The sequence below is a fragment of the Pyricularia grisea genome (assembly GCF_004355905.1).
Source record: "Pyricularia grisea strain NI907 chromosome Unknown Pyricularia_grisea_NI907_Scaffold_18, whole genome shotgun sequence".
Lineage (NCBI taxonomy): Eukaryota > Fungi > Ascomycota > Sordariomycetes > Magnaporthales > Pyriculariaceae > Pyricularia > Pyricularia grisea.
Window position 1 is genome coordinate 1 of NW_022156730.1, and position 17480 is coordinate 17480.

The window sequence follows — 17480 nt, forward strand, 5'->3', positions numbered from 1 at the left end:
ATCAAGTATCACCCAAGGGCAGAGAATTACTTGCAGTCCATCAAGAACGGCAAACCTATCGAGACGTTAGAGTGATGACTTATCGTGAATAGGACGGTGACTTCACCCACGTGGGTCAGTCGTGAGTTGGAGGGCTAAAAAATATCCGGGTCATGCATCTAAGTTTTCGGGGATAGAAGAGTGTAAATGTTACGTCGTTTTGACCTTGTTGATTTGAGCTTGGCCTACCAACTGTCGTCCCCCAAGGAGCTCTAATTGGCTCAGAACAAGGCAACGTTCCAATACTAGCTGAAAATCTTTATTCACCGACGCATCTTCCGGCCAATTCATCCTCAAATCGAGCCGAGTTTTCATTTTACGACTTGCGTGCGGTGTATTCGGCATTGCACAGATGCTGGCGCCCACATGACAACATTTTCGTTCAGTCGAATGGCCACTGTGACTCCACGATGGGCACATACGACCACTCGTAATTTTCCAGCGAAAGGGACAAAGGCTGCGTTTAATCCTGAAGACCTAGTGGCAGTGGCTGTTGTACAATGTCCGAGATGGAGCTTCTTTCGAAATGCCGCAACTTTGTGCTTGTTTCCGTCCCTGGCGATGTATTCGTTTTGTCCAGATTGGAGGAGCCATCATCGCCTATAAGCCCATATAACTCGCTCAGGACTCCACAGGTAGCCTTTGAGGTACCCGCAACGCTGGTTCGTATCTGAGCGTTCCCCGCCGGGATATCGCTCTCGGTTTGTAGCGAAACGCGGCGTTTCTTTTTTCGCGGTTGTCGTAGTGAAGCTTCACCTGTTGCAATAATTTCATCCTCACAGGATTATTCTAAGGCAGCGCGACCTTTTTTTGTGTGTTTAATGGTGATATGGGGTAAATTTGCCGTTTTTACGGTAGTGGAGTTGAAGGCGGTGCATATATTGCGTTTACCAATCCTCGAATCGAACTATGCTCTGCGGGGCGAGGAAGTCGTCGCGGGGGTGTATGGGGACTAACCGAATAAAGTTTCGGGATCGGATGGTGGTATGCTCGGCGGTTGTAATAATGGCGGCGGATTATTGGCGACATCTCGGGTGGGAAATAATGGGCTAAAGACAATAGCGCCGGCTGGTATCAAAACGTCCAATTCAGGGCCAGCAGCTTTGTCTTATGGCCCGGCCGCGGCGGTGCTGCCCTCGCCAATGCGCTTTTGGTTTTGGAGTTCTTAATTCTGTTTTGCAGCGCGTCGCCGGGCGCCCTCCTCCCGGCCCCGCTGCATTCTGGCCCTTTTCTCGCGGTAATACTCGTCGCGCTCCTTGCGTGCTTCTCGCACAAACCCGTCGAAAAACCTAACCATACTGTCGAACGACATTGTCTGGATCATATTGAAAAAAAACTTGGAATGGAGTTCGGGCGTATCGTTGGTCGACATGGGCTCGCATGGGGTAATGACATCACTGATGCCCGAATTATTGCACTGCTTGCACGTCCATATCCGATCCGAAAGAAGGCCCTTCTCGTCGAATACCATCAAGTCCGTCACGTTGTCCCAGATTTCTTCCAGCTCAAACACTCGCTTGGCTTTCTGCGCTGCTAGCCTGGCGTAGAAATCATCTACATTGTTCGATTCGTTCGCGCACAAGCGCACATCGAGTAGAAAGGCGTAGGGGTCTTGGATAGGGCAGTTTCGCGTGTTGAACCTTTCGTGCAAAATCGTGAACAATGCGTCGGGCTTCAATTAAAACTTGTAAAATGGCCAGCTCCATTTGGCATCGTAAGAATCGGTGTAATAATTTTTCTCTGGCAGAGTACCGTTCATGGTGGAAAATGGGGATAATGGATAAATCCAGAAACAAGTCTAGCGCATGGTGGTAAAATGGCGATACAAAATGGATGCAGGGAGCTTGGGAGATGGTGGCTGGGTTTTTTGGTGGTGGTTGTAATCCACTTGAAATTGGAGGCACACGCGCAGTTGAGCAAATTCATGGCGAATATCACGTAATTGTCCTCGAGTGTTGGCGTCGCCGAACTTGGTGGGTCTGAATCGTGATCAACAATATGCCGTTCCAAACCAAAGAAGCCTTCTATCCAATCGTTCAGTCTGTAATAATAAACCTTTTGAACATTGCTGCATTTGATGGGCGCTTCTGCCTGGCGGGTTTTGTAGGTCGGGTCCTTCCCAGGAGGCCGCCATCAAATGGGGCNCCCCACCACCTCGTAGCTCTCATTTTCCCTTCACTCTTTGTTCATATTTTGTACCTCTCCATCCAGCTCTTGCTCCATATGTATATCGCATCTCTTGAGCTATTTTTAAAGCCATTTCTTATCTCTTTTTACGTCTTTAGCTCATCGAACCTTTCAACCTTCAATCTAGGTCTAATTCTTCACTGTCCCTCGGCAACTTCTCCTGCATCTTGAAACTTGTTCGACCTGCTCAAGTCGTTTTCCAATAACGCGATATGATGGATGTAAATATTGATGATGGAGCAAATGCTTCCGGCAGCACCACCGAGCCGATCCCATCAACCGAATTTGCGCGGATATTGGAGGAGCATGGAGTCTATCTCGCCTCACCTAAAACACCTTCTGGCACCACCAACCCGTTCAACTCAAGCGAGCTCATCCGACGCCAAAATAAGCAAAATAAAAATAATACTACTGCGGCTTCACAAAAGGAGGCTAATAAAATTAAGGCGGCCGAGACGCCACCGAATGTCCGCATCATTTTGAACGCCTCGCCGAGCCAACCTGTGACAATTCAACTTCATCCACTGGGCGACATTAAAGCCGGCGCTAAAGCTACGTCTCGTTACCGCCGGGCCGTGCTCGACGTTGCTGCAAACGCCAATGGCACCGCGCTGCCCGGTGCATTGGCCTATCAAAAATTATTCGTCACGCAGTCCAAAGAGAACATTGGGTTAACGATCCAAACCACGGCCTATATGCCCCCAACCCAAGCTCGCCAGCGCATTCCACCGAAGAATGCAGCGCAGCTGCTTCACTGCACACTTGTTTTTAACCCCGCTGCCGATCGCATAATCCTGAAAAACCTGAATAACAAATCAATCACACTCAAAACGCTTGCTAAAAAAAAAATGCCAGTAAAGTTAAAGCTGGAAAAAAAGGGTCTTTCTACTCCCCGGTCTATACAGTCCGTCGAAATCGAACCAAATGACTTTAAACTTTTAAAGGCTGGACCTTGGGCGATTTATGCAGCTTCTGGGCAAGAAATCCTGGAATTTTCCATCCTGGCTCGCAGCGGCATCTCAATCATACCGAACCCAACTGTACCGAACAACGCGAAAACAACGTTGCAAAGGACTAAAAAACAGCTCGCCTCCTCACAGGCTGGGGACCCAGGCCCATCCAAGAAAAGCAAACTCAGAAAACCTGACAAAAACGATAAAACAACCATTGTTTTTCAACCAATACCCGTTCAAGCTGTATATCAACTCGATCATCCCTCGGCATCAGCGAAAACACCGGCTTCAGTTCCAACTGCGAATGCTGCGGGACGGGAACTGCTGCCTTTTCGCGGCCATCCAATGCAATACCTCCACGCAGGAGACAAAGCTAGAATTATCGGCCCCAATGGTGAGGAGTACACGGTCACCTACGATAAGCAGCTCGCGATAAGAGAAAACTGTCACGTCTTCACCGCCCAGCACTCTTCTTCTCCAAAAAACAACGGAGCAGCAGTCGTCAAGGTTATCCGCTTGCCCTCTGGGCCAGTTAAACAGGGCGAATCGGGCAAAAAAGCTCAAAAAATCTATATTTTGGGTAAAATATGGGTGCAGAAGGTTAAAAACCATTTAAGGCTGTCGGAACACGTACGTTATATCCCTTTCCTTATATATATATATATACCAAAATATTCGGCTCCTAACTCTCCCGCTCCATCGCGGTCCGTCCGGCTGCAGCCATCGATAGTGCGTCTGTTCGACGCCGACTCCAGGTTATTTGCACTTTACATGGAGCATGTAAAGGCACCGAGTCTGCTTCACTACAGGAAACCGACGGTGGCAGGCCCGTACTGCACCCTATCTTCGGCCAATATATCCCAGGTCTTATGTAATACGTCCTCTACGCTCTACTATATCCACAGCCACAGGATCGTGCACAACGACATCAAGCCAAATAACATTCTTTACTCTCCAGACCGCGGCGCTGTTATCATCGACTTTGGCCTCTCGAGGGAAATCCCAAACAGCACGTCCCATACCTATCACACGGGAGGGACTCCTTAGTATCTACCACGTGAGTTCTTGGGTCGAACCCCCAGTCGCGGTGCACCAGGGGACGTTTTTGCACTTGGGGTAATAATGCTTTTCCTCACTGGCAGAATCCCTCTGCCGGAACTATGCAAGGCCCATCCAATATAGGTTATCAACGAGGCGCTGCTTCTTGGATCAGGCGCCAGGCTGGCCATGCAAAAATGGCTTTCTTTTATTAAAAATACTTCGGCGACACTGGATTCCACAGACTTATTGGAGAATATAATCACCCAAATAGTGCAAACGGTTCCCGCGAACCGGATAACGACGGATAAATTGGCTGTAAAGGTTGCGGGTTTACAACCACAATAAAATTGGGCAATGCAAATAGGTATATTCTCTAATAAATCTATACGCCCATAAGGTAATGTCTAATTTGTTAAACATGCTCTGACGCTTAATCCGGTCGAAACTGGTTTAAAGGAACACTTAAATGGGCTCGTATTTTGGACCAAATTTTCACTGTATACCACTCTTTTTATAAACTAAAATGTAGAAGATAACTATAAACGGTCTGTTTGTTTATCTATTTCTTAACTTCTGCCCAATGTGCTAAATTAACTCATTTTGCATTCTGCAAATCGTTTGTGGATTATTATTGTCCCGGCTCTTTTGAGATCCTCATCGGCCAATACATTATTTACTCTTGTCCGAAATGCCTCGAAACGTGGAACGTAAATAATCCTGCTTTTTGGAGCTCAAATAATAATTATCATAAAAACATATACGCAATCACAGGACCATAGGGATACTTCAACCACTCTAGCAGTAATAATTAATCACATCAAAAAACTAAACAATTCTTATAAAAATACAACTCTTGCAAAATGGGGTTCCATGGCTCTGGCCTAAGTTTTCTAGGTAATCACAAAAATCAGAGAAACTTGTATCTCTCACCCGACACCATATCTCAACAGAAACGACGCGTACAAGTTTTTGCTTAAAAGGTGGTAACTTGGTAGGCTTCCTCCTCCTTTATAATTCTTTCAACATCCTCTTCCCTCCGGATCGACCAAAAGTCCCGGCAAGCAGCGACAAAGGACGCCGACTTTTCCTCGAGCAGGTCTTCTTCTATGGCCGCAAAGCAGAACCGAAGGAACTTGTACCCGCGCCCGGTCTTGACCGCCTCCGTCGCGGCGAAGTCGTCCCCGTCAGGACGAGGTAAGGGGGGCGGATGCATTTGATCCGCAGGGCAAGTCGATTGCTCCAGGCTGCAGGCTCGGGTGGATAACGGCCAGCCCGACCGTGTGCCAGCACCTATTCTCTATTGTTGACGACACAACGCAGCAGCCGTCGGATTTCGTGCAAGTTGTGATTGCGCGGCTGCTATCCGAGCCCGACGGGGACGACGCCAACGGTAGTAGCAGCAGGACCTCCTGGGGCTTTCAAGGCTGGGTTGGTTGGCTCCAGGGTCTACGGTCGGCGTACCGACGTCGCATGGTCAAGATGGCAACGGTGCTCGAAAGGGGTAAGCACGTTTCTACAGCGTCGACCACGAACGGCGGCGGCGAGGACAACAAGGTAGCAATGTTTGATGTCCGCTGGCCCATGGGCGGCCTCAGAAAGTAGCGATGGAATGATGGCAAATAAATCCCCCGGTTCGATTCGATTGGGCGTGTTAAGGCAACCAATACACAACCGCACCTGTATCTCAGGCGTCTTTAACAAGCTCCGCAATGCAAAATTACAAAGTTAAGTAAAATCTAGCTTCCATTTCAGCAGAGCCGAAGCAGAAGCCACTGCATCTGGGTGATTTATACCAAGAACCTTCTCTCTACGGCGAGCACAGTCCTGCAATAGTTGAGTTACATAATCCCAGTTTTTTGGTCTTTCCAAATGAATGCAAGGTTGTCCATGCTTGCCAATGTGGAGGGATGTTCCTCTCCAAGCACAGACCTTCTCGTTTCCATCACCCGCACCTGCAGCTTTTCAGCTGACACCAAAATGCGCTTTCGCGGACCAACAAAACCTGTTAATATGGCTGGTGAAATGCAGAGCAGTTACTAACCTTAAAAATGGAATGTGCCTTGATGGAAACCACCTACAAGTCAACTCGAACTTGACGCTGAAGTTTCCATTGCTTTCATCGATAATATCGCGAATCGGTATATAAAAAGCGTTGTACTTTCAAGAATCGCGAACTTCATGTCGTACCTAGATGGTGCCTTCGAGTTATTGATGAAAATAACTGAGTTTTGTGTCCCAAGCCTTGTTCTAATAATTGAATGTCATCTGCCAATTTCGAGAAACGTGCATCTTGCCGAGTCGTTCCACTATCGTCTTCTTTAGACTCTCCTGTCAGTTTGATTCAGGCCACGATCTGCTATCAGGCGTGACGAATGGATCTCACAGGTAAATGGCAGGGCCGGAAGAAATCCGTATGGTATTACGCGCGATTTCATAAGACAGTTGAAGCGAAGTAATAATAGCTATTAACGCTCGAAGGACCATTTTGATAGCACCTAAAACACTCTAATCTCTCGTGAAACAGCCTGACCGCGTCCTCGGGCTTAAAGCAGCAGCAGCAGCAGCACATTTCCGTAACCAAGGAATGCCGATAGCTTTTACATCCTAGAACATACCAACAAGCCCACCGATTAGCCGCCGAGAAGTCTCGTCCAATAAACTCATTTTATAATTATACACCACGTTCGTGTTCTGGTCTGAATGAAGCTGATTGCCGTTGACCGCGGCTTGCATCACAATCTCTAAGCTGGAGTCTGGTAGCCGTGACGACTCACAGGGTGTCCAATAGAGATCAGGCAAAGACCGGCGTGCACACCACCCTTATCTTTCAACACAAAGACAAGACAAACCATATGCGCCGAAGGTACCTTGGGCGGCTCATTGAAGAGTGGAGAAATCTTTAAAACATTTCACAGAGCAAGAAATCTAACTGGCAATCTTGGTGGTCTCAAGTTAAAAATCCCCGTTATCGATGCCAGAAGCTCGTATGACCGATTCCTAAATACGATTATCAGCTCGGTAATTGGAAACCATGATAAGCTGGTGATACCATTTTCCTTCATGCATCTGCTATAGAAACGACTTCTAGGGGGCCGTAATAGGTTGAAACTTGAATCAAGTTCCCAATAAGAACATTGCGCAAATGACAAACCATGTGCCTATTGGGCTGAAGATTCACCAATGCCTCGGCAGTCCCAGGAGCAGAGTATTTTTTTTTTTTTTGCCTGTAGGGCTGCCTGTCTCTGAGATAGTATTGGTAGGAGAAAGCACGTACAACTTCGCTATAAACGTGGTAGTATGCGCTCCAGCTTGGCCCGAGTAACACCACCTCGGTGCCACCTTCAAAATGCAACATTTGCTGCCAACAAAGCATCCATGCAGCGACCTGCGATGCAATAATAGAAACGGGGCTGCCAGATGACTCAGGCCAATCGAGTCCCCAGGTTGGTTACACTGCGTTATGTTGGCGACGCGGGAGGCCCGCCACCTCTGTGCGAAGCTCTGAAGAGTAACAGCTCTTGGCGGTATGCTTACAGGTACCTATCTAACTGTTTTTTGTGTCTTGAGCAGAAAACAGGGCTATTGCGTACCTACTATAGGTGAAGGACAGGAAGGGCTGAAATGCTGATAATTATAACCCAAGCGCGCCATCAATTTGGATCACCTATACAGCTCGCTGTTGGCGTTGAGTTTTTCACGATGATTGTCAAGGTTAAGGGGTCTTTTCCTGCGAACAGGTCCGCGGTGCCTTTGGTTCTCGCGCTCCCTATACGAGGTCCTAGGCCCTGAGAACCCGTTTTCATTCATGACTATGAATAACCTGGGATTCTTGCTTGGTAGCCCGGGAAAACACGAAGAGGCAGTGCAGATGCACCGGAAAATTTTGGCATTTAGACAAAAGGTGCTGGGCCTAGAAAGCCCGTCGATATTTAACAGCATAAACAACCTGGCATCGGTGCTTGACAGGCAGGGGACTAGCTCAGTGGACACGCTGTTCGCCGCTAATCATTACTTTAGTGGACGACCAACAGATGTCTTCCCAAGTGGCAGGTAGAACTAAGAACAGGCTAGGCTATTCCCCATATTTAGCATTCAAACAAACATCGATGACAGTCATGTTGATTGAGATAACGCATCATCAGAGAGCCATCATTGCTTGCGTTGGACAGTTGAGCGACGGCGAAGATATTATGTTAAAAATATTTTACGCTATCCCTAAAGGGAGTGTATCAACCCAGCTACGTAAGTGAATCGGCTGTGTCTAGTGGCTTGGGCGATAAATTGGGGGTAGCTGCGCCTAATGTTCAATTCACTCTGGCCCAGCGCTGAGCAAAAGCATTTTCCTGTTGCATTGGGCATTGTATGTTGATTATGCGACTGGGAAACAGTCCGCCCAGCGCCTGCCGTTGTGGGATATTCTGGCTAAGACAGAAATCGCTGGGCGGTTGCGCAAGGTTGGTACTGAAAAACCGTCGGATTTAGGGTCCATGAATGCTTCGGGTCCATGTCCCCAGCCAATCCTCCGCCTTACCGTCTTAGTCACGTCCAAGCTCCACACGACCTTGACGAGATTGGGGTTTAAGTCCTGCTCGCTGCTAACAGCATCAAATTTCTTGGCAGCGCTAAAAGATCCAATCCAAATGCCTTCTAATTGTAACGGAATTACAACTTGGCGGTGTTGCTCCCTTAGTGACACGACAGCAGTCTGCTCATGCCCTTCTGTCCAGGCTGTTCGCCCTCTGCTAGTTTAGAAAGCACCTAACGGCCCAGAACCGGGATATTGGGAGAGCGTCCCGTCGGCTGAACTAACACCTGGAACCTGGAAGCAGACTCATCGTAGGCATTGGATCAATTCGCATAACCCTGCGTCCTGTTAGGGGGCTACGCCTTCAGCTGATGCCGGTGTTGCACCGACCCTGGCCACGCGCAACCACATGCACAAGAGGTTGGCAACCTACATAGTTGATTCGCATTTAGCAGTACGCAGGCGCATGTTATATAGCTTTCTCCCTCGTAGAACCTCAATCCTATCAATCTTGCACTTGGAGTACGTCACCAAGGCAAAATACTCATACGTCCGACTAGTTGCACCAATCACCTCGCACAAGATCATAATAAATAGCTGGAAATACAAAGCCGATCGCCCACTCATCCAATGTTAAATATTTACAACACCGCAGCTCCCCTAAAAAAGTCGACAAGTCTTTTCCAAAATAAAATCAGGAAACGTCGGAAAACCATATTTCGAAAACTCGAGGAGCTACGATTGTGCGGAGCTCGTATTTATATTGTAATAGAACAGAACAACAAATATTTTACATACGATTCTGAGAAAACAGAATCTTGGCCACCATCTTCGAAGATGCTAGTAAGTTTTAAATTAAATATAATATGCTAAGCAATTCGTAAATATTAACCATCACTTACTAGGAGAAGAACTATCCCTTGCCAAAGGAATATGGACCTGTAACAGCCTCACTGTCACAGTCAGGCATGGCAGAGTAGGCGGACAATCAGGGAACAGGGTGTTGCCATCTAGGTAGACTAGGGCGGCGGCAGGTGCCAACTCAGACGTAGCTCAAGCTACATAACGGACGTTAGAGGCGGTGGCGCGTCGCTCGGGTCGTCGCGTCGTTCGTGCTGAGGAACGGGATTAAGATCTGACCGATGGCGCTTAGTTAATTAAACGCAGCATAATTAGAATTTATGTATACGTTAATTGCATTTATAATAGTTTGTGCCCTCGTCCACCCCATTGTACAAAGCCCATATGGAGCGCAAGTATACCCAAGATAGCCGGGAATCTGAGGTAGTACGGGCCTAATCGAGTACAAGAATAATGGAAATTCGTCTTGGTCACCTCGCGACGCATGTTGCAAACTCAACCATAGTTAAACAATAAAATCGTGAATGGAACCTCTAGCCACTTGAGCTGCGGTAACCAAGTGCTCAAACTCCAGCAAAATTTATCATTTTAAAAGATATTACATGGTAATTTCCAGCCCAGTTAAAACCGGCACTAAAGTCATAAATTGCGCGAACATATTAACACTGTATAAAGTGATGAAAATTCCACTCCATACCCAGGAGGTAATCTCGAATCCGTTTAGTCGGAGCTGGAGATAGTCCCGACCAGTATCAAAACTGGACATTAAATTAAACCCGACGAGATACATTATCATAATTGAAGCCTTGTTTATCGGGCCGCTGATGGCACTCCTGTTTTATTTGCTACCCAGCAACATAAAGAGGTATTTGGTGAACCATGGCCCGGACATTATAAAAGACTGCACTGCTCTCAGTAGCGAAAGGAGGGGTACTTCGCCTGTGTGCTGACGGCTACTTGGCTTGCGACCACATCTTCAACCCTGCTGGCTGACGAAACCTGTCCAAAAGTAGAAGTCCACTTTCCATTGGGCGAGGACTCGCTATGCCAAATTCATGCAGCTGACAGACAGCCTGTTTAGTGGCTACAAATGGTCGCTGATGGGGGGGTCAATCAGACATGTTTGGTGGTGATAAGATTGCTGGGCCGCTACGTCCAAAATCCTGAACTCACAGTAGTTAAGAACTTATGGGAGGCCCGACATAGGGCTGTCTTCCATTTTAGGGTGGCCTAAATTATAGTTGAGAATCAACTAACCTAGTCGCCTGAGGGTAAATACCCAAATCTAGGATTTTCTACAACCGTTTGCCTTTTCACGATTATAGGCCTATACGTGCCAAAATATAGGGCTTATTGCTATTTACAGCGGTCGAATCCACTGGAAATACAGGGCTGGAATCCCTGAAATCCACAACTAATGGGTGCCCTGGTATATGTACCAATCCAGGTGCACGCAACGAATCGAATTTCGTTCGTTGAGTGGGTGCAAGGTAACCTACAGACTAATGTTCGTTGCAATAGCTAGCGGGCTATCTTATCAAATCTGGGCCCCTTAGTGGGTGTTTGCAGCGATTTGCCAGCGAATTGCAGGGGTCTTGGCCCTAAATCGCGAACCGAAAGCTTAAAACACGCACTATCGGCCTGAGTCAAACGCTAATATAGCGACCCCGCGACAAATATCGCAATATCCTCACGACTATACGTGCTGTAGGGATGCAACAATAACCAAAACATGGCCTGAAATTCAGGCTTTCCAACGGTGCAAAATGCACTTTGATGCACTAGCTACGAACATCTCCGGGCTCATAACCTGTTAGTTATGCCGCTGTTCAATTGGCTGCGCGCATGAAAAATGCAGCCAACTGCACTTAACGTGCGGTCGCAGGGCCTTTATAAGGCCTGTTCTTAACAAATCCAATTGCCTTTTAATTGTAACAGAATAACAATTTGGTGGTGTTGCTACCTTAATAACACGATAGCAGTTTGCTTATGCCATTTTGTCCAAGTTGTTCGCCATTTGCTAATTTAGAAAGCACCTAACGGCCCAAAACCGGGATATTGGGAAAGCGTCCCGTCGGTTAAATCAGCATTTGGAACCTGGACTGGGCGCACAATTTGTTTGGCACGTATAAGAAGGCAGATCAGATGCACCGGAAAACATTGGCATTTAGGGAAAAGGCACTGGGCCCAGAGAATCCGTCCACACTCAGTAGTATAAAAAAACATGGTATCATTGCTCGAAAATCAGAGAAATACGAGGAGGCGCAAAAAATCTACCGCCAGATATAAAATTCGAATGTAAGTGGGCTATAATCCAAAGACGGAATCCACTACTAAAGTTGCAATGATCGACAACTGGGCTGGCGATGCAGACAAGGGAACAATGGGTGCTTGGAGTAACATAGTATCTTGACGTGACTTGCAGTAGAGTAGTCCCCTTTGGTGGACAATCAGCTGAATATTCATGCAGTACCATATAAACCCGCACCCATAAATCAACGAGAGTTTTTGATGGCCAATTAAAATACTCTAGTAGATCCTCTTGATGGATGTTGCTATTATCGCCTTTTCCCAGCCCTTTTCAAGCGTCTGGCGTCGAATTTTCAATCCGAGGAAGCAGCAGACGCTAAATGGAAAGCCCGACATGCTGAGCGAGTAGAGGGCCGAACTAGTACTCGGGTGGGTGACCACTGGGGAATCCTCGGTGTTGTATCTTTTTTTCTTTCTTTTTTTCTTTCTTTTGTTGGCTTCACGCACTAGGTGGAAGGACGATTGGTAACTGTAGAAGCGAATAATCGTTGTTGACACAGTAAGGTTTGGTCTTGTACGCCTACACAGTGACGTGATAGTGCCCGCCACTGCGTGCTTTTTCAACGGTTACATGCATGAATGGCTCATTTTCGTGGTTATCTAACTGGTTAGGTAGGCAAGGCAGTTTACAATTTATCTTTACCGCCGATGAATCTTAGCTTCAAACAACCTGTTGACCTCTGTATAAAGCCACCATATACCAGCATAGCCTTTCCTCCGATGGGCCGGTTGGTGGATAGGACTCTTGAGTATTAAGGGGTATTTCGAAGGGTTAGTATGGCCCTGGAAGTCATCTCGGATCCAAGGAAGGCCGGTCGAGCGGCAAAAACTCGAAAGCCTCAGCTTCCCCTTTGGCATAAAAAACCGACACCCACACGCAATTTCCGAGGCTAAATATACGCAAGATTGCATTTTCTGCAGGCTCGCGTTTGAATTTGGGGTTGCCGAGATAAGACTGGTTGCAGAGCCGCGGCCCGGACGTCCCTCGCTCGATGTCATACTGATACAGGCCCTTTCTCTTAATCAAAAGCAGGATTCGGCTGCCTTGCGTCGCGGCAGCGATAACCTTTTCGTAGGTCTCAGTCTTCAAAATATATAAATTCCCGTCATTGCTTTTGACAGCCTGCCAGAGAAGCAGACTATTAAGGCGGGACGTGCCAATAAAGCAGCCCTGAGAGGATCTTTGCGGCAATAGTCGCACAGAATCAAACTCAGAACCATCCCGGTCAGTCTAGAGTATTGAGCAAAAATATGACGGTTAGAGAGCTATGGTTTTAGATGGGCCAATGGCATGGGTGTCCCCTTATTATGCGGTTAAATCTCTTTGTTTGGGCCAGGGTAAACTCACGAGCTTGTACTTCGGTGTAGCCACATGGTTAATGCCTTCTAGGCGATTGCCGTCAAGTAGTATCTTGTAAATAAGAACAATGCAGTCACAGGTCGTTCCGGACATATACAGGTAGTCACCATCCTTGCTAAATGCAAGATCGAACATAATGCCCGGCTTCTCTTTCAATTCAATCGCCGATTAATTGGGATTGTTTGCATTAAACACCAGCAGACTCCCACATTTGAATAGAGCAATGTGATTTTAACACGAGACAGCAGCCTTGTTGATTTAGCCAGGGCCATCGAACGTAGTTCGGCGCTCCCAGTGGGATGTATTCAAAATGCTCATTTGCTCGCTTCCAAGCAGCAAAGTATGAATCTAAAGGTTAGGTAGCTTAACTGTTAGCAAACGCCGTTTAGAAACGAATTGTTCAAAGCTTTTTTATGACGAAGATATAAAGAAAGAACTCCCCAGTGACCACGAGAAAATGCTATCTCCATAGTCTTATCCGGCGAATATGGGTTTCGATAAATAACCCCTTTCCTGCTTATACCCGTATAGAACAATGTAGTTTCCACCTGCAGCGACGCCAGCCCATACACTCTGTTTCCTTTGGGATTGTGTGGCAGTGAACAATAATCGGCCTCCCCACGGCCTGTCGGTGATGTTATATTCCAGATATAAATCTCATTGTTTGCCAAGTAAATCATCCCGCACTTTGCGAAGCATCCGAACTTAGCATTTCCGGCCAATCTGTGCTTACAACTTGGGTCTTTGGCCTCTCCCTCCGATTCCCGTGAGTTTAGGAAAAATTTTCTTCTCTGTGTAACTGGGCTATGACTTGTAATTGCACCTACTGTGTCAAACTTCGAAATTTGCTCCAACGGTAGTGATCCCGAGAGTTTCTCGTCTTGGTTAGTTGTAAGTGGTGAAATATTGGTACTGGAGTTCCGTTGAGGCGCAGATAGTGTCGTAGGACTGCCGGAAGGCTCTGTTTTTGCGTCCCTATGGCTGGAGTGCTTCTCCGGGTGAAGCGCTTCGTGAACAGAAAGATACAAATTATGTGCGGAAGGCCTCTCTTTTGGGACCACTTGAAGCGCATCGGTGATAAATTTTACCCATGGCTTCGATAAAGAGACAGACCTGTCGATCTGCTGCAGATAGCTAGTGACCTTCTCGCTGACCTTGAAAGCATCTCTGAAGCGGTTGTCCAATACGGAATTCTTCTCGCTGCTGATGATAACATTGACGTCCGTTCCCTGTGGTTTTTCAACATGATCCAGACAATGTCGTTCGACAGTATGGTTAGGTTTTTCGACGGATTTGTGCGAGAAGCACGCAAGGAGCGCGACGAGTACTACCGCGAGAAAAGGGCCAAAATGCAGCGGGGTCGGGAGGAGGGCGCCCGGCGACGCGCTGCAAAACAGAACCAAGAACTCCAAAACTAAAAGCGCGCTGGCGAGGGCAGCACCGCCGCGGCCGGGCCACAAAACAAAGCTGCTGGCCCTAAATTGGACGTTTCGATACCAGCCGGCGCTATTGTCCCTAGCCCATCATTTTCCACCCGAAATGTCGCCAATGATCCGCCGCCATTATTATAACCGCCGAGCACACCATTATCCGATCTCGAAACCTTATTTAATTAATCCCCATACACCCCCGCGACGACTCCCTCGCCCCGCAGAGCACAATCCGACTCGAGGACTGGTAAACGCAATATATGCACCGCCTTCAACTCCATTACCGCAAAAACGGCGAATTCACCCCATACCACCATTAAACACACAAAAAAAGGTCGCGCTGCCTCAAAATAATCCTGTGAGAATGAAATTATTGCAATAGGTGAAATTTTACTACGATAACCGCGAAAAAAAAAACGCCGCGTCTCGCTACAAACCGAAAACGATATCCCGGCGGAAAACGCTCAAATACAAACCAGCGCTGCGGGTACTTTAAAGGTTACCTGTGAAGTCCTGAACGAGGCCGATATATTTGCGGCAGCAACGATAAACGCCTCACGGAAACTACATGGGCTTATAGGCGATAATAGCTCCTCCAATCTGGACAAAATAAATACATCGCCAGGGACGGAAACAAACACAAAATTGCGGCATATCGAAAAAAACCCCATTTCGGACATTGTACAACAACCACTGCCACTAGGTCTTCAGAATCAAACGCAGCCTCTATCCCCTTCGCTGGAAAATAACGAATGGCCGTATATGCCCATCGTGGAGTCACAATGGCCATTCGACTGAACGAAAATGTTGTCATATGGGCGCCAACATCTGTGCAATGCCGAATACACCGCACGCAAGTCGTAAAATAAAAACTCGGCTCGATCTGAGGATGAACTGGCCGGACGTCGCTATCCTAAAAACGAGCTTAAACAAAAACCCCAGCCCCAAGGAGAAAAAAAAGCCGAACCACAGTCTAGCAACGTGGTTATAGGGAGACACGGAAATACGGTCGAAATCTGGCATACAGCGTAAAGCCCGTAAAAAATATTCAGGCAGGGCTTGTTACTCAATATCCAAATACAAGTGCAGCTTCCATAACCGACCAGTGAAATCGCATGCAAGTTAGTCGATAACCAAAGTCAGCATTACTTTATCAGCTTGACTAGGAATCTGGAGCAAATGCCTAAATTCTTCTGTCATATTTTGTTTCGCGATCTATGGCTACATCGGTGACCTACACGGGCCAATAGGGACCACAAACGGGACCTGAGCAAAAGGGCCTGGATTTAGTAGGCCTAACCTAATCGATCTGGTTCTAGTCTAGTCGATGTAGGTAAATGTGGTGCCAGGAAAGGGGGCCGGAGGGTCAACATTGATCACAGCGAAAGAGGGCAAGGGGCCATGGACAGACTGGAAGGGTACGAAGCAAAGGGAGAGAAAAAAACAAGCTGACTAAAACAAGATTTGGAAGATTAATTAGTGCCTACGTACGCTGTATCTAAATTTATGTCTAGAATACAAGCAGCCCCTGGCGCATTCACTCGGCTGGCTCTCCCCAACAAAAACCGACGAACGCCCGTATGTATCGTCAGTTAGACAGATCTACATAAACACAACGCGAGAGTGGGCGGGTGAAATGCTCAAAAGAAAACCAGTGCTGGGTTGCGCCCTGCAATGCGTTTATCAGAGGCTCTAGGCTCACGCGCCACGCGTGTTACCAGAGTCCCGACTCCTCTCCACTTCTTTAGTTCTATCACTTTTTTCTCTCAGCTAGGAGCGTCCATCTTCAGGCTAACACTCAACGTTGATAGAACAAAGAGATCGTGGCGGCGTTGTGGTTCTTGAGTGTCAAGTTCTGCTCACGGCTTGGCTGCTTCAGAACGAAACATAACGCCGTGCACTGCTTGTAAAGGGACTGAAACCCCCATCTTGTCTACTGTTTCTTAATTCGTTACCTAGTGTGATTTCTAGCCCAACGGCCTGCTCGGAGGAACGTCGGTTGGCTCTGGGCACATCAACACGCATGCCCGACTTTGGTAGTTTCAGAAGAGCGACCAAATGTGACTCGATAACAATCCAAAAACAGCGATGCCGTCGGCTCTTACGTCTGTCAAATTGATAACCGCGTCGAACCGGTCCCGCGCGAAATTTGCTGTATCCAAAGTCGCGCCTTTGAGCAACGCAGGTTGACGGTCTTGGAGAGATCCGAGGTAGGACCAGCGTCTTCGCAAATGCGAAGACATTGGTTGGTCACATCTCTCTCATTCAAACGCTAGATCAGAGCCGAGATAAAATCGTAGCAACGATACACCACCTTCAAAACCTTCTCAGTTCAACAATGTTGAATGAGGGCCCCGAGCGTGACGAACAAAGGCTACGATTGCAGGAGGATATTCACGCCTCCAACCAGTGTTTGGAAGTCTGCAAAGAGGCATCCAAGCAAGCCTCTCGTCAGAAGATACACATCGTTGGAGAAGTAGTTGCTGACGATGACACCGATCAAGTGGTTGTTACAACTCTTGCCGATTTTTTGACGTTGGCAAAGTATTGGCTAAAAGCGGATCTGCACAAATAGTCGGCTTAATAACGGATAATACGCTTCAAAAACTGACAGCAAATCAGTATAGCAGTCGTTTTGGCACCGCATCCAACTATCCTGGCCGTGCACAAGTTCGCAGCACTGCCTTGCCAGCAAGTTGCACGAGCCAAGACGGCGACAACCATACTCCATACCTATCGAACAAGGACAGACAATCCCCAGATGCGCATTTGAA

At 47.5% G+C, this 17480-nt stretch overlaps 8 protein-coding genes across 8 annotated transcripts; 7 read left to right on the forward strand and 1 right to left on the reverse strand.

Annotated features, from left to right (window-relative positions):
- Positions 1 to 1204: 1204 nt before the first annotated feature.
- Positions 1205 to 1798, reverse strand: PgNI_12572 (uncharacterized protein; the record flags this gene model as incomplete). Its single annotated transcript, XM_031132518.1, has 2 exons — positions 1205 to 1679; positions 1725 to 1798. The coding sequence occupies 2 exons, from the start codon at positions 1796 to 1798 to the stop codon at positions 1205 to 1207; spliced, it is 549 nt and encodes a 182-aa protein (XP_030975959.1).
- A 239-nt stretch (positions 1799 to 2037) lies between these two features.
- PgNI_12573 (uncharacterized protein) lies at positions 2038 to 2432 on the forward strand (the record flags this gene model as incomplete). Its single annotated transcript, XM_031132519.1, has 2 exons — positions 2038 to 2142; positions 2325 to 2432. The coding sequence occupies 2 exons, from the start codon at positions 2038 to 2040 to the stop codon at positions 2430 to 2432; spliced, it is 213 nt and encodes a 70-aa protein (XP_030975960.1).
- A 9-nt stretch (positions 2433 to 2441) lies between these two features.
- Positions 2442 to 4565, forward strand: PgNI_12574 (uncharacterized protein; the record flags this gene model as incomplete). The annotated part of the gene is made up of 3 exons (XM_031132520.1): positions 2442 to 4225; positions 4262 to 4295; positions 4362 to 4565. The coding sequence occupies 3 exons, from the start codon at positions 2442 to 2444 to the stop codon at positions 4563 to 4565; spliced, it is 2022 nt and encodes a 673-aa protein (XP_030975957.1).
- Positions 4566 to 5326: 761 nt separating this feature from the next.
- PgNI_12575 (uncharacterized protein) lies at positions 5327 to 5822 on the forward strand (the record flags this gene model as incomplete). The annotated part of the gene is made up of 2 exons (XM_031132521.1): positions 5327 to 5414; positions 5464 to 5822. The coding sequence occupies 2 exons, from the start codon at positions 5327 to 5329 to the stop codon at positions 5820 to 5822; spliced, it is 447 nt and encodes a 148-aa protein (XP_030975955.1).
- Positions 5823 to 9253: 3431 nt separating this feature from the next.
- PgNI_12576 (uncharacterized protein) lies at positions 9254 to 9966 on the forward strand. The gene is made up of 2 exons (XM_031132522.1): positions 9254 to 9588; positions 9651 to 9966. Exons 1-2 carry the CDS (start codon positions 9376 to 9378, stop codon positions 9723 to 9725), a joined length of 288 nt encoding a protein of 95 aa, XP_030975958.1. The 5' UTR covers positions 9254 to 9375; the 3' UTR covers positions 9726 to 9966.
- A 1984-nt stretch (positions 9967 to 11950) lies between these two features.
- Positions 11951 to 12265, forward strand: PgNI_12577 (uncharacterized protein; the record flags this gene model as incomplete). Its single annotated transcript, XM_031132523.1, has 2 exons — positions 11951 to 12010; positions 12143 to 12265. 2 exons carry the CDS (start codon positions 11951 to 11953, stop codon positions 12263 to 12265), a joined length of 183 nt encoding a protein of 60 aa, XP_030975956.1.
- Positions 12266 to 14253: 1988 nt separating this feature from the next.
- On the forward strand, positions 14254 to 14694 carry PgNI_12578 (uncharacterized protein; the record flags this gene model as incomplete). The annotated part of the gene is made up of 2 exons (XM_031132524.1): positions 14254 to 14350; positions 14450 to 14694. The coding sequence occupies 2 exons, from the start codon at positions 14254 to 14256 to the stop codon at positions 14692 to 14694; spliced, it is 342 nt and encodes a 113-aa protein (XP_030975961.1).
- A 1413-nt stretch (positions 14695 to 16107) lies between these two features.
- On the forward strand, positions 16108 to 17479 carry PgNI_12579 (uncharacterized protein; the record flags this gene model as incomplete). The annotated part of the gene is made up of 7 exons (XM_031132525.1): positions 16108 to 16124; positions 16221 to 16284; positions 16518 to 16612; positions 16678 to 16766; positions 16793 to 16860; positions 16892 to 17280; positions 17329 to 17479. 7 exons carry the CDS (start codon positions 16108 to 16110, stop codon positions 17477 to 17479), a joined length of 873 nt encoding a protein of 290 aa, XP_030975962.1.
- Position 17480: the final 1 nt, after the last annotated feature.